Consider the following 19,690-nt stretch of genomic DNA (forward strand, 5'->3'; position numbering starts at 1 on the left):
TAAAATAAACTAAAATACTTGAATTGTTGCCTGCAATCAAATTTTACATCTTTAGCTCCTGTATCCTAAATAATTATTCTATCATACACAATTTAAAATTGTTCATGTGAACATTTTTTTGTTGAAAAATATCACACAGATTACATTTCTATTCAGTAAGTCCTGATTATCACTGAATAGAATTTGTCAATCTTTTTATTTAGCTTTGGTGAACACTAGAGGGCAGTGGAGTATTTTTTTCTCCCCTCTTTCTTTTGTCACTAGGTTTGACAAGAATTACTTTGACCCTGACCTAATGAAAACAAAACAACCAATCATGGATTCAGATGCCAATCAGTCTCCTGTTATAGCTAAGTGACTATAATTATTTAATGTTTAGACTTTGTTGTAACCATCACATTTATGTCTAACACATCTACAAAGTAGAGCTTAAAATATTCACTGTGACCAGAACAATGATGTTTGTGGGATTTGTTAAAATTGGCCATAACTCATATAATCTTTCCCACAGATGTGATCTCTCAAGTTCAGCTGCAGCTTCACTTCTTCTCTCTTGACCTTTGACCCCAAAACCGTATCCTGCTTTTTATTGACACATTAATCTGAAATTGCAAAGTGGTGTTGCACCTGGTTTCTGCCATGAAAATCATACATGTCCATGTGCATACACCTGCAAGTAATTTTAAGATTTATATACCTACATATACTGTATGATAGTGTATATGAGAGTATATACTGTATGTACTGTATATATGAGAGTAGTCTATTCATAAGGCATGTGATTTTTTGAAACCTGCAGAGCTTTGCAAGTGATCATGTTTAGCATTGTTTTCTTAAGACAGGATTGTTTTGCTAAATTATTTTCATACAAATGCCTGAGGAGTATTATTCCCCAAATCCCTCATAAAGTGCATTATATTAGCAGCTTAGCAAAAGTACCCAGAGAAACACTCAGAGGAAGCTTAAGCATTACCGCCAACCTGATTGTTAGTTTTATTTTAGAGGGGGGGATTCTTGTCATTGAGGGATTTTCTGCTTTGTCATTCTGTACAGGATTTCCCTTTGCCGGGAGAAAAGTACTCCTGTTTGGTTTTTGCGCAGCCACTTCCTCCCTCAAAGGCTGCTCAAACAATAACTCCAACACAGCTGTCTTTTGATTTGAGGAATTCCTCAGATGTGTGTGGAAGCATATTGCTGGTATTAATATAGATTTGAATGAAATTGATGAAAAAATATACAAAGAAATAATAAATGAAGTAATAATCAATAAAAAAAAAACATCGGCCAATGGACATATGTCACTGAAATTATTTAGCTTCTTTACAATCAAAATGTCCTTCCTCATATACACAATCAGTGATACTGTATTATAAAAAGGGCCACCCATCACCAAAATAGGGACATGCTTGGTCTACCTTTTCTTTTTCCATTGACATTATAAAATTTGTTGTTTTTGTCACAACACAAAATAGAGTAGCAAACTCTTTGTGGAAGTCCAATTGTACACAAAATGCAGATTTTTCATCTATCAGCCAAACTCTAAGGAAATTAGTGCTCTGTCTTTAAAACTGGCTTGCAGCTAACAAGTACTAATAAACTGTGACAAGAATGACTCAGTCTCTGTTGCACTGGCTCCAGGAATTAGGCTACTGTAGTTGAAAAGTGGGTTAACTCTGTCCATTACTACTTTGTTTTGCCCTGTTTTTTGACATTCTGCAGTGAAAGCATGGCTCAGGTTTGCCAGGGGGTGACGCAGGGAGGTAAGAGCCTGGTAAGGAACAGTGGTGAGTTGTTAACAGTATGTTCGGTATCTCATCTTTCACTGCCATTTATTTTTGTTTTCCAGTATCTTCAATGTACAGTTTGACAAAATGCTTACCATAGAACATGGACTGTATGCCATAGAAGCCTCAAAGTCCAGCCTCCAGTTTATTCTCATTGTGCACCTGCAAACATATTGAATGTGGTGGTATTGATATATACTCTCTTTGATATCTTTATATCTCCAGATACGCCTGTTTCTATGACCCAAATTTTGTGGACCTATAGGTAATGTATCATTTAGATATGTGTACAGTTCGTACAGTGTTGGGGTCCTGGAGGAGGGGAGTTCAGACTCCATTGTTTCCAGGTCGTGAATACAGCAGCCAAACAATAGGGTGCACTAGGACCCTGAGGCGGGGAAGGCCTCCGCCTCTCTCATTATCCATTGATTTGACAGCGTGAGCGGACGACCAGTCAAAGACAGGATGTGAAGGCGAGAAGGAGGCGGTTTGCGGGTTCTGGTGCGGTACGCCAAAGTTTTGTTAAAAGAAGTTGTTTGTAAGATCGCGACAAGTCCACTGCAATGTCTGTCAAACACGGCTGCTCATTATTCGACACATTTTCAACCGGATAATCCCGAGTTGGCGTTTGGATTATTGCTCCTGCTGCGCGTCTGTAGCTAGAGATCAGCCCACCGGCTCAGTCAGGACGGGAGTCACTCTCTCCGGACTTACTCTCGACTTTTGGACGCTGTGTTTCAGCAGCGTTCAGACTTGTACCAAGTTTTCAGTTGTCAGTGGTGACAGCGGTATTTGTGGAGACTGGAGACGCACACGTGTATCCTCCCTCCTCCTCCTCCTCCTCCTCCGCCGGCTCCTCACTCCTCGACCTTTCAGCGCCTTCTGGATAAAAGTAGTTTTTTCTGTTTTGGATTTCGTCCAGAGTTGGAAGACAACATGTCGCTGAGCAGAAGTATTGAATTTGAACACTTTGAAGAACGAGAGAAGCCGCACCGGGCGCCCAGGACCAACTCGGTCTCCGGGTCCCAGTCCGGCTCCAGAGGTAACGGTCTGGTCCCCAGCCCGGCGCACAGCGCGCACTGTAGTTTCTACCGCACACGCACTCTCCAGTCCCTCACAACCGAGAAGAAAGCCAGAAAAGTGCGGTTCTATCGCAATGGGGACAAATATTTTAAAGGTCTGGTGTATGCCGTGTCCAACGACCGGTTCCGGTCCCTGGACGCTCTGCTCATGGAGCTCACAAGGTCCCTGTCCGACAACGTCAACCTTCCCCAAGGAGTCCGGACGTTGTACATGATGGATGGAGGCAGGAAGGTCACCAGCCTGGATGAGTTAGTGGAGGGTAAGAGTACTGATGGATGTAACAACCTCTTCATGTCAACGTAAATCATGATTGGGGGTCTGAATATGGTTTTATTGATGCTCGGCTAATGTGCATTGATTCAGGCATGCCATTGATTTTTTTAAAGCTACATTTTGTCTTGGATGTTTGGCCTAATTGCCCCGTGCAGATTCACTCTCCCCTTAGGCAAGTTATACCAGAAGTTTAAAGGGTCACCCAGAACATATTCACATGTTAAAAACTGACTGTTTTTTGTTGTTTTTGCTATCTACTGTATGGAGAAAGTTTTACAAAAGGTGACTTTGAGGTCAGTTCTCCTGATCCACTGTACAGACATCCATCCATCCATCCATCCATCCATTCATCTCTGGAGAACATCACGGGATAATGAATGCGATGGTGAGCTCTCCTCGCATCGTTCACATAATTTACATCACTGACATAACTCTCCTGACATGTTTGACCCAGTGCCGTCATGCATGGGGATGAACAGAGCAGACCCCTCCTCACTCCAGATCGGTCTCATCTGGCCTCTCCTGTTCAAGTTCCCCCACTTTCTTTGTTTGTGAGCTGACTTTATGTGGGCATGTGTACCACCCCCCCCTGTCTGGGAATAAATGTTTGATGACTGTGTTGTTGTGGTTGCAGGGTTCATTGGCTGTTAAAATCTTGATCTCACCCTGGGGGCTTGAAAAACAAAACGTTCCCTCCCCCCCAACCACTATCTGTTATTGCATTGCAGTATTGCAGTCAATTAATGGCTTTTAAGACTGGAAATGTAATTAAATTGCTGAAACTGACCAATAGCAAAGAATAAAACATAGAAATATTATCCACAGAGGAGGGCCTCCCACTGCTGTGTGATCAGTTTAGTCATTCTGAGGAGATAGAGGGGTTGAGAGTAGTTCCTATACAAATCTAGTGTTAAAACACAGTTGCGCACTGCAGACATGAATGGTGCACAGGCAGTGACCCTTTCACTTTCCTGCTGTGTTGTTCTCTCTGCAGGGACAGTGACCTCAGTAATAAGTTAATCTTCATGTTCAGCCCAGACACTGTCTGTCTGCACCGTCACCTGCCTGCAATCCTCTTCCAACACGAGGGGTTAAAGCTTGGCCACGCATACTCAGGATCCACTGACCTCTTGATGCAGTCATTGTCCTTATATGCAGGTCTATTTTTAGCCCACATCCTCCTAAAAACTTCAGTCTCATGTGCTACATTAATTTCCTTTGCCCCATCCCCTGAGAGACCGGGGAGGATTTAGGCCAGCGCCTGATCTGAATTCTGTAGCATCACCAGTTTGGTAAATTGAGCAAAAGTTGCTTTTTTTTCTTCTTCATTTTTTGACACATTAGTTTGACTTTGAGTTTTACTCAGCCTGATGCTGCAACAACTTCTTTTGTCTGAGATCGAAAAGGGTCAGTTCACCCAAATCACACAAAAATCCTTGGGCTTGCCACAAGTAAGACTTCTTGAGGAATGCACATCCTTCCTCACTGGCGCCATTCTTTTCATTTCACTGTTACCAGTTTTCACCATTAAAATATTTCACAATAGTTCCTGATTGAAAAAAGAAAGAACTGAGAGGAAACCCTGTGAATTATCTTGATTATCCAGGATATTTTCTCTGGAAAGATGTGTTTATGTTCTTGAAATGAGATTTTTGTTTAAAATACTGTTAGCACATAACAATAACATTCCTTTCAATCAGGTCATTTGCGATGGCGACAGACGGTCGAGCAAATATCTAAAACCCTCAGCACAGACAAGTGAAATCATTTCCATGGTCAGATTCCATCTTGACGAAGAGGGAAAACACTATTGATGACCTGATTGTCCTGTGTGAATCAGAAGCAATGAATGCAAACTGTTAAGTTCCCACCAAAGTCTCTGAAGCATTAGGCAGACTGCAGGTGGGCCTGGCACTGGTGTCTTGTCCTTGTCTACTTCCCCATCTGAAGAGAGAAGGAACATTACTGCACAGCTCAGCAGTTTGCCTCCATTGATTGAGGCCTGCTGGGTCTCTTTTGTGCTGAAAGCCAATCAAGCACCGTTCACATGTGTGCCCCGTATGGCTGGATGGGATTACTGAGCCAACCAGTGGACTTGAACTGCTGTGCTTGTGGAAAACAACACAGAGAGGTAGCACGTACTGAAGCTTTGTAGTTTACTGTGTGGATATAGGGGGGGCGCTTGATTTGCTGACAGAGGAGCTTTGGTTGGACAAAAACTTTGCAAGTCAAAGGGATTATTTACACGGAATGGTAAAATCGAAACCTTTTTTTATTGTTTACAGTATGTTCAAACTGGCTAAAGATATGAAGTTATTTTATGTCTTGTCATCAGCAACTATGTGGGGAAATGTTACGAATCACAGTCCTGCACTAATTGAGGAAACTCTTAATTTCCTGTAATGTAATTCATTGCTCATAAAGTTCATTAAGAAGAGAAAACCACAAATGTGAACTCATGCTGAACTTTTCTGCTGCATATCAGGAGCGTGAGGAATAAAAAAACATGGCTTTCTTAAATGGACGGCAGCCATTTGGGACGATACAAGCCACGTGAAATCCCTGTTGCCCCATAATGTCTTCCTCGCTATGGCTGGAGTGCTGCCTCATTGTTCTCACTGCTGCCACGGATGGCTACAAACTAATACATATAGCTATAATCTTTTCTTCTACCTCAGTGTTATTGTAACTGTGTAGCTGTGTTATTGTAGCTGTCAAATCGAACGGTAAGGTCACAGTTTAATGTGCATCTCAAATCTAAGCAAGTAAATGTTTATGCCTCTGCCTCGGCGATTGTTGCTGTCTTTCATGAGACTTGCGTTTCTGACTTAAATAATTAATTCCTGTGATTTGTCCTTGTTGCCTAAAGACAGTTTAAACTGTGTTTTAAATCAGCTTTGACTGATAAAGCCACTCAGTCATGAATATTTTTGAATGTCTAATTTGTGTCTAATTTGTTACCCCAGGCTAAAACTGGGCTGTATCCTGATGGATACTTGAAGGTGGAGTCCTCTGTCTGAGTCTTGGTATTGCACGTTGGTATGACATTTTATTAATATTCTGTGGTCACTGAAGCACAATTAAATGAGTTTATTGGACAGCAGAAAAAACACACACACATAGACAGATATGTAATCAATACTATTATCACTGGATGGTGGAGACATGTTAACACTGTTTTGTTTTGATTCTCATTAAATGGCCTTGTAGTCTACTTGCCAACAATGAGTACCCGGAAATGTTGAGTAGTAGTACCCCAAAGTTTTATGTTAGAAATAGATAGTATGGGTCCCCAGTATTCAGAAACTGCCGGATGCTAACTTATATATATTGGGCAATTAGCACAATTTACAAAATTAGCATAAATTAGCATAATTTCATATATGGGCAATATTTAAACAAAATTGACTTGGCTGATCTGGGCAATATTGGAGTGGTTTTAGGGGTTATTGATGATGCTGAATCCATTTCTGACATTTTCAAAATCCAAAATGGCTGTCTAAACCGGTGACCAGATTTTGAAATCCATCAAAATCGGCCCACTGGCGGTTAAAATCTGGTCATTTCCGGTTTAGACAGCCATTTTGAATTTTGAAAATGTCAGAAATGGATTCAGCATCATCAATAACCCCTAAAACCACTCCAATATTGCCCAGATCAGCCAAGTCAATTTTGTTGAAATATTGCCCATATAGGAAATTATGCTAATTTATGCTAATTATGTAAATTGTGCTAATTGCCCAATATATATAAGTTAGCATCCGGCAGTTTCTGAATACTGGGGACCCATACTATCTATTTCTAACATAAAACTTTGGGGTACTCAACATTTCCGGGTTCACAGTGGGGCCCTATGGGCTGGCAAGTAGACTATTGGTTTTGTGCTGGTGACAGCTCTGTGACCGCTGCAGTCAAAGCTGCCAGACTGGTGAGAGACAGCTCTGTTAAGCTTGACCTCATCTGTTGTCCACATGAGGACAGCAGCCGGTGGCGGGTGGCTGAGGCGCCCTTCGCATCAATGGAAAGAGGTTGCACCTGAGATGAACGCACTCTGGGGAATGGACGTGTCACCGGTCGCCATCTGAGGGCATCTCAGTATTCTGTCAGCTTTTGCGCAGATGAATGACAGCCCCAGTTATGTTTTGTTTTAGTTTTTGCGCAAGAGCAGCTCAGTCCCCTCAGCTGTGTCCTAGCCTTTTAATTAGCCTGTGGTTAATTGCAGGCTTAATAAAACCAGGTATCGTGGGACTCCCTGTCTCATGTGGCCTTCTTACGCTGTGGCTTGATTCATTTATCGTGACACATATCCAACAGTCAAAATGTCAGAGAGAGGATTGATCCTTTATCAGGAGAAGTTATTATTTTTTACCTAAAGACACTGAACAAGTTTTATACAAGTTAATATAGTATTTCGGGGGCATGTATTACAGGATTATATTTTGCACAGCTTTTAAAACCCAACTCTCATTACCATGCAGTTCCTCTAATAATACTACAGTATACACAGCCACTATCACGATATTGATGCACTGATGCAGGCTTGAGCTGTAATGTGATTGTTTACACAGTACTGTGTGTGTTACTGGTTCCAGTGAGCTTTGTTTATGCTGGGAAGACATCGTATTAACAAGCTACATTTTCAGTGCGTCAGTTTGTGCATGCCGTTGTTTTTGCAGAAAGCTTGTCTCCGATTTTTTTGTTCACGAGATGTTTAAATATCCTTACTAAAGACAGAGGAAGTCGGGAAGGACAATTCACGCTTTGTTAAATACAATGACTCTCTTTAAATCAAGTGTTGCCCAGGAGAGAGGGGGTTCACAGTTTGTGAATACTTTTGTGATGAATGCAGCCTGAAGAGAAAATATCTGCCATTTTCCCTCACTTACTCATAGTGGAAGAGAACGGCATCGATGAGCAGAAGTTTCAGCCTCCACTAAACAATCACCAGACATTCCTGCCGTGGTTTTCGTTTAGCGGCCAAACCTCCGGCTACATGTCACATGACTCTCATCTTAAGGGGAAACATTTGCGTGTTAACAGTTCAAATGGAATGCTGGCAGATAAAACAAAATGCTTTGCTTTGGAGAGAAGCCAGTGCAGCAGCTCAACAGCTGAAAGGGAGAGTGGACAGTGTTGCGCTGGCCTGGCCTCACTGTGTGCCTTTTTGTTTCAGCAGAGGAATGTTAACTCTTTGTTGTTGCCCTAATGCCATGTGGAAGCAGCATTTCATGGTGCATAGTAAACATTTTCCATGTAGGTGTGTTGTTTATGGGTTGGCGGTCCGTCCCATTCTTGTGCACACAATATCTCGGTAAGACCTTGACAGAACTTCTTCAAATTTGGTACAAATGTACACCAGGAGTCAAGGATGACCTGACTAGAATTTGATGGCCATAGGTCAAGGTCACGTTGGTGATATCAAAAACCATTGTTTTGACCTTGTGAATACAATTTCTCCAGAAATACTCAAGAGAGTCCCTTTAAAATTTTGCACAAATGTCCACTGGGGCTAAAAGACAAATTGTAGCCATTGCTGAAGACCCACAGAAATGACAACATTTCTAAATTCTAATGTCTAATTTAGATGTCGATACGGTTTCTGAGATATTCATGTTTTTGCTCGGTTCTACCAACTTCTTTTTTCCTGCAGGTGAGAGTTATGTCTGTGCCTCCAACGAACCCTTCAGACGTGTGGACTACACCAAGAATGTCAACCCTAACTGGTCAGTGGGCATCAAGACCGGCACATCACGCTCCCTCTCCTCTCTCATCCCGCTGAAGAATGAACTGCAGCGGGAATCCAAGGAGTTCATCAAACCCAAGCTCGTCACGGTGATCCGCAGCGGCGTCAAACCCCGCAAGGCAGTTCGGATACTGCTTAACAAGAAGACGGCACACTCCTTTGACCAGGTGCTCACGGACATCACGGATGCTATCAAGTTGGACTCTGGAGCTGTGAGGAGACTGTACACCTTAGAGGGCAAGCAGGTGAGTCCGTTAACTATGAGTTCAGACTGAATTACATAACATGACAGTTGGAGGGAGTTAACCTCATTGTTCTGAGGTTGGACAATGTGCATTATGAAAACCAGATGGAACTGCGAGGCTGAGCCTCTCAGCCAATGGTTTTATCTCCAAAAACCTCTGTGATTTATAGGCTTCAGCTGTGTCAGCAGTCTAGGTAATTACACCCCATTTAATCATCCATACATAATTACACGCCACAGTTATTTCAACAAGGCACTAATGAATACACTTTAGAGTTCAGACCTTTTACCATATCCATCAGTATAGTTTCCTCCGTGCCTCATCCAACCCTATTAAGCTATTTGAGCTGTTTTCACCGTAATCCTATCCACCTGGGACACATATACTATAGTAACGATGCCATTTGAAATTCTCATTGAGGGTCCCTCACGAGGTGCGCTTGAACACATGGTGCCCCTCCTTAAAAAAGATTAATATCAACGTTGCCTCATCTGGGAGAAGTCTTACATGATAATTATTTTGTATATGGGTTTAAGTCAGCAGACAGAATTAATTAACTTTAGATGAGTAAGATGAGCTAATGTAACAGATAGTAAATGATAGGGAAAATAAAGTAAGCAGTAAAATGTCAAAAATGCATATACGTAGTAGTAGTAGTAGTAATAATAATAAAAGTTGTATCCTCATTTCAGACATCTCACTTTAGATTGCCTGTTATGCTGCCTACTATCGATTCTGAAACAACTTTGTTGAGAAAACTAAAATATGCAACTTATGATTGTTTTCTTTAAGTAGCTGCAAACTACCTCATTATCTCTTCACATTCGTGCACCAGTGGATTTCAGAGCAGAGTTTACTGCCAGTGTAGTTGTAAAAACATGCAATAAACAAATACCAAAAAAAAAAAATGGAAAGCTTTACGGGTGCATGTGTGAGAGGCATGCAAATGAAGTGGCCAATGAACTGCGTTTCCACTGGAGTTTTAACTGTCAAAGACTGCACTAAAATCTTTTTTTTAATGTTTGTTGCTTACTTCTGTGGGTTGTTTGATGGTAGTATGTTGTGCTATGTGTCACTCCAAACATAGCTGAAACTGCACAAATGAGGAAATGCATATCATTTCCTCATAATGCATAACATTTCCTCATAAAAAGCCACTGGTTGTAACAAAGTTTTGTTTTTGGGTACCTGATTATAGCTTTGCTGGTTCTACTTAAAAACTCACCTTGTTTCATTTTCACTTGGATTAGATTGTATTTCTTTAACGGGACAACGAGGAGTTTTGGAAAAGCAAAGCGTTTTCACACTACATTTATGAGCCTCTGCGCGCACCGTGAAATTCTTTGACCGGCTCAAGACAGACTCATGTTTTCATTCATCAATAATTAAAGTCAGAGGTTCGAAAACGATCACATGCTGTCGTAGTTCCGACCATAAACGGCAATTTGGCAGCGTTATTCTCATGACTCGCCACGAAACCGAAAGTAAAGAAACGCTGGTCGGCTCGACCAGCATCTCCGCCACCACTAATAATAACAAAATAACGATAGAGACAAAACGATATATTTATCGAAAATGGGCCCATTAACAAGTGTGGGTAGCGTAGATTCATCCACATTAACGTGATACTTTTTTATAACCAAATAGAAACTCCTCGTTGTCCCTTTAAATTAACAATTCCTTTGTATAGAGGTGTTGGTGAATATTCATTGAAAATAACCTGATTTGATGATCGTGTACAAGGTAACAGAAACATCGGTGAGATTTTGAATGAAAGATCTGAAGTTTTCAAGTACCAAAAACTGAGTTTTGAAAACACTGCTTTTTTAGTTTGAAAACTGCATTGCATTGTGGTCTGCACAGAGGTTGTTTCTGATACAGGGTGAAAATGTTTATCTGGACAGTTGTAGTTTACACAGAGCTTGGAATAGTGAGGGGTGACAAAAAGGATCTCTTCACATCAAATATTAAAAGGTTAAAAGTGAGAATCAGAGTTTGAAAAGCAAAAGCAGCTGATGTTTGTTTCCTGTGAGCCGACAGGAGACTTTCTGGACCGGACAGTCCAGACAAATGACTCATGAGAATAGTGATCCTTATCACCTCTGACAGAGCCAGCCCAGCATCCTTTCTGACAGGCCAGCAGTGCACAGGAACACAGTCTCTAATGATTATGTAACCGTGTCCAGAATATTATTATTATATTTACGTTATCTTGGCATAAAGTGTTCCTGTGCTGGATGCTCTTAGACTTGAGTCTTAAATTATTAAATTATACTTTATATTATATTATACTTTTAAATGATAAATAAACACCAAGTGACAAAGGACAGAATTCAGCTGTCCTCTCTGTGTTTAAACTTGTAGAGCATGCTGCATCTCTGGCTAGACTCCAATCAAAGTATTACAGCAGGTGTTTCCATCAGTTGTCATGAGTAAAACACCAGCTGTGAAATCACTGAATGGGGTGTGGCCAAATTTAAAGTTGGAACCCCCCAAAATGTTTTGCTTATAATTAGCTGCATTGGGTGGGGAGATATGGCTGCATACTTAGTGTAGACTCAAGATGTTGAAATGTTGAAAGACATGGTGCCAAAAAGGAGCATCACTTAATAAATAATGCATTGTCCACAGCTGCACATATAAATTTTCCCTTTGTGAGAGAAATTTTAGTTTGGTTCTCCACTGTGACTAGTTCAGTCTAATATCTGTGGCCTTAAGCATTGATAACGTCTCTATTCCCATCGCTCAGTAAATTCCATGCAGACCATGTCAGCTATGTCACGCTCCATCTTCCTGTGAGGAGTGCAGACATTCGCATTTATGGGCTGCACACACATACGATAACTTTTGTCAGTGTAACGTGGTGTTAACTGTGTCTTTCCAACTATCCTACACTCTGCCTGGAGTGAAAGAATGAGCTGCAGCCCTGAAATAAGTTTGAAAAACACCCAATCACTGACTGGGACATTTTTAGAGGAGCATCTTGTTACTCTTGCTTACACTCACTAATAACATAACCTGATGTCTCCTGACATACAGTATACAAAGTCTGTGAACCAGCAATGATACACTCCCATGTACATTACATGCCAGTCATTGTTTTCCCCATTATCTTGTTTTCATAGTCATTCAGAGACAAAGTCGCCCAGCCCTACTTTGTAATGTTGAGTTATTTGTTTGATCTAATAATTTTGAGAAGAGGCTGGAGGAATGTTGGACTGTGACGCCACACCCTTCTTCTTTAACCCAGGCATCAACAGTTGCATGGGGGGGTTAGTGTGAAGGCCACGATGGCGTCACAACCTTTTAAGCACATGTTTGCAGTGAGTGAGAGTCACAGTTGTCCTTCATTCAACCAGACTTTTGTTTCATTTTATAAAACCTATGGAAAAAAATAACACCTTGTAAGTTCAAGTATTTGGGGGCTCAAATGTTCAATCCATGTTTTGTTTTTCAGTGTGCACTACATGCATAAAACATCCTAGCTGCCTGTCCAACATTCAGACTTTGAAATGAATTGATATATTATTCATGGCTGAATTTCAGTCTTGCTCATAAATGGACTGTAAAGATGCTATACCATGATATGGCCAGGAAGAAGACAAAATACTCATCATAAAATGATTGTAGCTCCTAATGTGATTTAGCAGTAAGGGCAAGTCATTTAAGAAAAATCCCAAACCACACAGAGGCACAGGGTTTTTTTGGGGGTTTTTTTTGGTAGGCAAGTGTAATGTTCTTGTATTGGACTGAGGATTGGATTGAAGATGGATGACAGCCAGTTGAATCCCCCAACATAACACCAGCGTTAATGGCACAAGGAATTCAGTGAGATTTCATGCAGAGAATTTGATTTCCTTTTTAGCGTTTTATATTAAATTCATGAATCAATCATTTTTAGTAGGGATTTGGGACATGTACTACACTATGTTTGAGGATTAAACTTGTATATTACAGATGACACATTACACAGCTCATGCTGAGTGTCTTCAGATATTCACCACAGGATTTTTAATGATAAACACATCAGACTTCAGTCACAGCTGTCTTTTTTATCCTCCCTTGATAGATGATGTCTAGTCATTGCTAGAACATAAACACATCCATCCATCAATCTGCCAAGAAGATGTAGATGGAGACCAGAGTTTCTTCTATTACTCATCTTACATGGTGTTAGCAAATGCTCAGTCCTCTATAGCAGTAGTACTGTAGCCTTTGGATAAAAGCAACTTTTGGCTCCGGCTCCAGCTGTTTCCTTTCTATATATCCAGACACAGGATATAAATGTGTCAAACTAGACAAGGGAAATATTGTTTTACATATATCAAATTCGAAATGATTTGATGATTAATTCATATTGACAAATTCTCCTGCAATATCCTGTCCTTACCAAGGGGGCAGTTGTCGGTCTGAGAAGTGAAGCTCACTTCCGCGTTCAAAAAACTGCAATCCCCCCGGCTTCCTCTGGGGGCTGGTACCGGAAGGGAGCATTCTCCTTAGACCCCCATGTTAAAATAGCCGACTTTACGTCCTCAGTAAACATGTTAAAAGCCTGGTACCATTACGTTTTTTGGTCTCAACTGATAGTTTCTACCCCCGCACACACTCTGAGGGGGGTGAATTTTTTTTCAACTCTACCGTTTTACTGTTATTAGGTTAAAATTCTGGCCAATTAGGGCGTGGAAACGTTGAGTGACAGGTCCGGCGACCGCTGCTTCGAGGCCAGTGGGCGGGCCCTCGGCCGGCTAACGGCCGCACCTCTCCAAATATGGAAAGTCAAATCCAACATGGCGCGGTTCAAACCCCCGTAGTAGCAGCACAAAACAGACTCCCCCAAACCAATGGGTGACGTCACGGACGCTACGTCCATTCTTTTTACAGTCTATGGTCCTTACCCGCTGCTGTTAACAGACGTTGCCAAAATTTTGTTAGGTTGCGTTCCAGAAATAAAATTATGGCCTAGTTTTTCAGCTCTACTCTGAACAGATCTTTAACGTGATAATGTTAATTGTTTAAAATTGGCAGGTGTCTTCTTGGCATATTGTCTTAATGATGACTGAAAGGAAGACTTTTTACTTTAGACTTCACATTTCTTACTAAAAAGTGACTACCAAGTGAGGGATATCTGTAAAGCCTCAGTGCATTAGGAGCCCTCGCTCGTTGTAAGCACTTAGCACTACAGCCATTCAATAAGTGCAACTAGATCTGGTAAAGATGTGCACTAAAATTGCTTAGTGAGTGGTTGTTATAGGTATTACTCTCTTTGCCTCAGTATGATTGACTCAATCAAATTAAAAATCCAAAAGCAGAGGTTTAACCCATTAAGCCTGTAACCTGATCCTGTGACCAGAGCCGGATACCTGACAGCTTCCTGTCCACATCAATAGCAGTCAGTTCAGTTTAAATCAGGGGGGGCTTTAAAAAAAAATTCAAAATCAAATTTGAGACACATTGCTTTCACTGCTATTGGAAAGGGTTTTATACAGTATATTGGCTGTAGTGAAGGACGGGAATTTCCTTGTGTCGGTTCCTATTAAAGAGAAACTGACATTTTGGGAAGCTTGTTTACCTTCAAACCACTAAGTCAGACCAGCGGATCAATATCATGTTCAGGAAGCCCAGTAATAGTTAGTGTAGTGTACATTACACCAAAATGAAAAAGTATACTGTGGCTATGTTTTTTTCTACTTTTGTCTATATTGGTTAAATAATCACATAACTTAAGAACATACAGTTGCAAAGAATAGGTTACATTTTAGAGCTAGCTATGTAGCTTACAGTAGTACACAGCAGCACAGTTATTACAACTCTTCTCCCATTTTCTTCTGTATCCCGCTACATCTGTCTTCCTACTGTAGGTGTAGGTGAAATTTTGTTTTAAAGTGATAACGTAATTATCCTCCTTCATCATTGTCTGTAGTTACATTTCCCAGCTATAAAATAGAACACTTCTTAATAAAATTGAGTACTGAGCAACGCTTGCACTTTTGTTTGGACATCCACTGCACAAAGGTCAAGTGTGTGGCGGTGACTGGCTGATGAATGCATTAACTGAGCTGCCTTCATGAGTCCCAGCAGTTAACTATGGGAAATCACATGTTAGCACCAGATTGAACAAAGACCCATAGAATCTATAAAAAGCTTTACTTTGCACTCCTAGAAAGTAAAGCTCTTGACTCACTCTAACCCTCTCACACACACACACCAAATGCCTTCCAGCAGCAGCCTGCCATCTGCTCCTCCAAAATCAAATCACAGGTCCCAGCCACACGGTCTGCCCCCCTCCCACTGATGCACACACACACACACACACACACACACACACACACACACACACACACACACACACACACACACACACACACACACACACAGAAGCCCCCCACTGAAGCCCTGGCCACCACCAGATAATTAGACTTATAAACTGGAAGGGAGGGTTAAAGTGCAGCTGTCAGGTGTGTGTTTGTGTGTGTGTGTTTGTGTGTGTTCATGGATGTGCATCTTCACACAACACATCTCTGTCCACTCTCCTTTCTGGATTCAAAGCTGCTCCTCAGACTGAATGCTAATTGTAGACGGTGGTTATCAGAGCCAACAGAATCAGCTGCTGCTTTTTAGAAAACCCTGTTTTACATCTCAAAGCTGACTGGGCAGGCAGAAAATAAGATCTCCCTATTTTTCATTGTTTAATCAATGCATTCATTAATTTGGGGAACAGTTAGCAGTCCAGTACTTGCTAAATTCTCCTTTTTTATGTAGAAATCTTTCAGGAATGATTCAAGGGAACTATAGAAATATTGACAAAGGGGATGGGCCCCATGTGATTAAGAAGAGAAGCAGCAAGTGTGAGCATATAACTGTACACTGAGTAGCCATTAGAATAATTTCATTAAGCTGGCAATTCATTAAGCTTGCTCAAATACACATTAAAATTTAATGATAAGGGGATCTGTAGCATTTTTCATCGAAATATACTTTACACATTATCTGCATTGTTGATGTAGTGCTGTGGTTACACTACTGTCATTTAAGCAGCTTTAGTTTCGCTTCAGTTGTCGTGATGGTTTAATCAGGCAGTTTCTGCTTTCAAGTCATCATGGTGTTGACTTTTACACATACATACCTAGATCTAAGTTTAGTTTTCTGCAGCTCTCTGTTTTAATGTGTAGTGTGGGGTTATGCAAGACTTGAAATTGATTAAGTTGAATCATCGTTAAACAGCAAAAATGTTCATACCTGATCTGAGAAGCCTCAGTTGAAGACGGGGTGAGAAGCTGGCTGTCATGGAGGGGAGGGTGTTGTTTGAATATGGGATATGTTAGGACAGTCTCTCCCAGAACACATTCACAGTGTTGCTCATGTGGAATGTCACATAAATTTGCATGACAAAGGGAAAAAGTAGTACTTCTTTGCTGTGGTTACAGTGTTTGTTTTGAGGTTCTGTCAGTGTTTCTGAGATGTTGGGTCCATGAGATTTTCATTCAGACTCTCTCCCTACTTGTAGCCTTCAGCCCTCTGTGACCCTGTCACATAGTAGGTGAGAAAAGGCAGCCTGCATGTACTGCTGTTATTAAAACATTAGTGATCGATGTGGCGCACCACACTCAGTGCATGGTGTGTGAGTGACAGATCAGTTCTTTGATCTGACATTGACAAAGCTTGAGAGCAAAACAACCTGGAATCTTGAATGTAAAAAGTGTAACACATTACGATTAAACGTATTTAAGCGTAAAGGTGTTTATACAAAAATGTTTTAATCCTCAATCGATTAATATTGATAGTCCCCCAATCTTGTTGTCCACTATATAACACATATGGCCTCCTCTAGTAGACTCAGTTTATCCCACATCAGTAGACCCACCGCTGAGCCATGAAGACATATCATTTGCAAAACAGTACAATTTCTGTCAAGAGATGTTATGTGAAAACATATAATTATCTTTAGATGTTTTCAAACGGAATTATCTTTAAGATGGCTTCGGCTCCAACCCCCCTGTGACCCTGCAGGGATAAGAGGTACAGTATAACTAATTTATGATCTTCAGAAATATTGAAAAGCATCAGGAAAAATTCAAAAGGAAGACATTCAAGAGGCAGATGTGGGTCAACAAGTCAAAAACGAAGCTTGCTTTTTGATCTGTCCTAAATGTTGGATTGTCTTCACCAAACAAAAGAGTATTCAACAATATTCAGATACCATATCGTTTGGGGTTTGGATGTGGGCCGCCAACTTTTTTGAGATTTTTAATAGGCCATGAGTTGGAAGAGGTTGACCACTGCTGTACATGCTGCAGCTCAGGTCTGAGGTTGTTTGCTCTATGAGCCTCAGTCTTTCAAATATAAGTCATCATAAAAATGTGTGGAGTTCAGAACAAGTGTTAACATATCTAATACATTATCAATCAATCAACAGTTAGAGTGGAAAGTAGAAAGGTAGTAGTAAGTGTGCACTGGTTTCAAAAGCAGTACGGAAATACAGATCTGTCTTATAATTTAAACAAGTCGAACATTGTTTTTCTCCCTATAAAATGATTTTTTACTGTTTTTAACAGTTTGCATTGAAAATCCTGAAACACATTTGCCTTTCACAATCCTTTTCCCCAGTGATGTTATCAGGATGACAGCCAGTCTGCCCATTAACCAGGGGCTGGAAACAGACCTGGACCGTTCAGACTGCTGAGCTGTAAGGGCTCAAATGCTTGTCTCTCTCGGAAAATCTTTAAAGGCCTTTTCAGTGCACAGAGCAAGTTGAGGAATGGGAGAGGACATCAGACTCGGCAGATGGCTCAAATGTAATGTTTTCCTTTTTTATTTACATCTTCACAGTTAATTGGATGTTTTGTGTCGTTGGTAATAAACTGAGGAGAAAGTTATTGTACTACAAAAAAAAAATCTACACAAGCAATCTTGATTTATGAAAGAAATTCAATTACATAAACCGAGGGCTTTAATTTGGTTTTTCATCTCTTTTGTTTGCTACCTCCCAATCTGTATCACTCTGTCCTGTCAGTGGGTTTGAGTGAAATTGTTAGAGGCAAGCGCATTAGGGCGTCTGCACGGATACAGTGTGCACAACAAAAGCTGAAGGTCACTCACAGGTCTGAGCACTGCAGCAGTTTCATCCAGTCCCAAAGAATGTGACACCGTGCTGTGAGTCAGCAGCAGGCGGACAGTACACACTGGGAAAAGTCTAACTGAAAACTGAACACTTAATCTAAAATAATGTTTCTGTCGTTTTCACCAGAGACAAGGCTCTCCACTCCTGTAGACGTGAATTGGGAATGGAAAAATAACTCAGACTTATTCCATGACATTTCTCAGTCTCTTTCCAGGCATTGTAGTGGCTCTAATGGAAATTTGCTCCACAGTTTTCCACTTAACTCGTCATTTAGTCACCAACAAAATACACTCGGTGTCTAGAAGGTGCATTGTAGACCTAACCTTACTGCCAACTGTCCTAAAAGAAGCTACCAAACTGGAAAATCATCATCATCAGAAACACAAACACATGTGAAAAAATACCCTGAAAGAGAAACTAAAGGGCTAAGTAGAACTGAGTAGATTAAAAACCTGCTTTTCCACAAATTACTTTTCCAGATGAGTAAATATTAGTGACTTCTCGACAGCAACAGTGAAAATTTGCTCGACAGATCTGCTCAGTTTGAAGAGGCCGATTCTTTATTGTCACGTAAATACGCAACAAATGTATATGTGGTAGCAATCCTCTTAGCAGTGAATATTAAACTGAAGACATGCTATTATTAGAATATATAACTAGATATGCTAAATTTCTAATAAGATATTACATTTCTCATATGTTCATCAATTCATTATGATCACGATTGTTTCAAATTAATAGTATATTATTTTAGTTTTTCATATATGTTTTTGTCAGAGAAAAACATAGTATGTGTAATAATGGCAACAGTTGTGCTCAGAGCAGTGATGAGATAAAACCTAGTAAAACTTAATTCACAACATCTATAGAGTTCATCGTTCCTTGTGTTGCTGACTTTTGAGGGCAGAGTTGCGTGTGTGTGTGTGGGAGGTGGTTGCTGGTTTGCATGACATTGATGCATCGTGGCATCACCTCGAATGACACACTCCTAATGATGATGATGGCCCCCGTGACCCCAATACATGAAACCAGTCCATGGCGTGCAGGTCGTGTGTTCAGCGTGGACATGTCGGTTCAACAATTAAAGGGGTTTTAGGTTCATCAAGGAGTCTGAATTCTTCTCACCCTCTTATCATACTGATGCTATCTTTATCAGGCAGGAGGACGGTGGAACCTGCTGGCAGTTACAGACAGATTAGTACCACTGTCTCCCTCTCTGACTAGCTAGAGGCAAGGCCACACAAGGGCTCCATCTGATTGTCAGGCTTGAGCTGTTTTCAGGGCCAAGTCTGGATTAAACGCCACCATTTAGGTCAACAGCCATGAAATTTGCATGCGCACCTATTGTTCTGTACCGTTCTGTCATTAGCATACAGCCCCATCTGACGCCAGAGCACTGACAGCCAGGAGTATGTGCTGTGTATCTATTATATACGATACTGTG

At 40.9% G+C, this 19,690-nt stretch overlaps 1 protein-coding gene across 1 annotated transcript in view; it reads left to right on the plus strand.

Annotated features, from left to right (window-relative positions):
* Positions 1-2,720: 2,720 nt before the first annotated feature.
* The window catches only part of dclk2a (doublecortin-like kinase 2a), a gene marked incomplete at its 5' end in the record, with an annotated part of 40,106 nt that continues 23,136 nt past the window's right edge, over positions 2,721-19,690 (plus strand). The window contains 2 exons of the mRNA XM_083982752.1: positions 2,721-3,126; positions 8,791-9,128. Of these exons, the coding sequence (XP_083838878.1) occupies positions 2,721-3,126; positions 8,791-9,128 (744 nt within the window). The remainder of the gene's footprint in view (positions 3,127-8,790; positions 9,129-19,690) is intronic.

Source organism: Trachurus trachurus (genome assembly GCF_905171665.1).
Source record: "Trachurus trachurus genome assembly, chromosome: 1".
Classification (NCBI taxonomy): domain Eukaryota; kingdom Metazoa; phylum Chordata; class Actinopteri; order Carangiformes; family Carangidae; genus Trachurus; species Trachurus trachurus.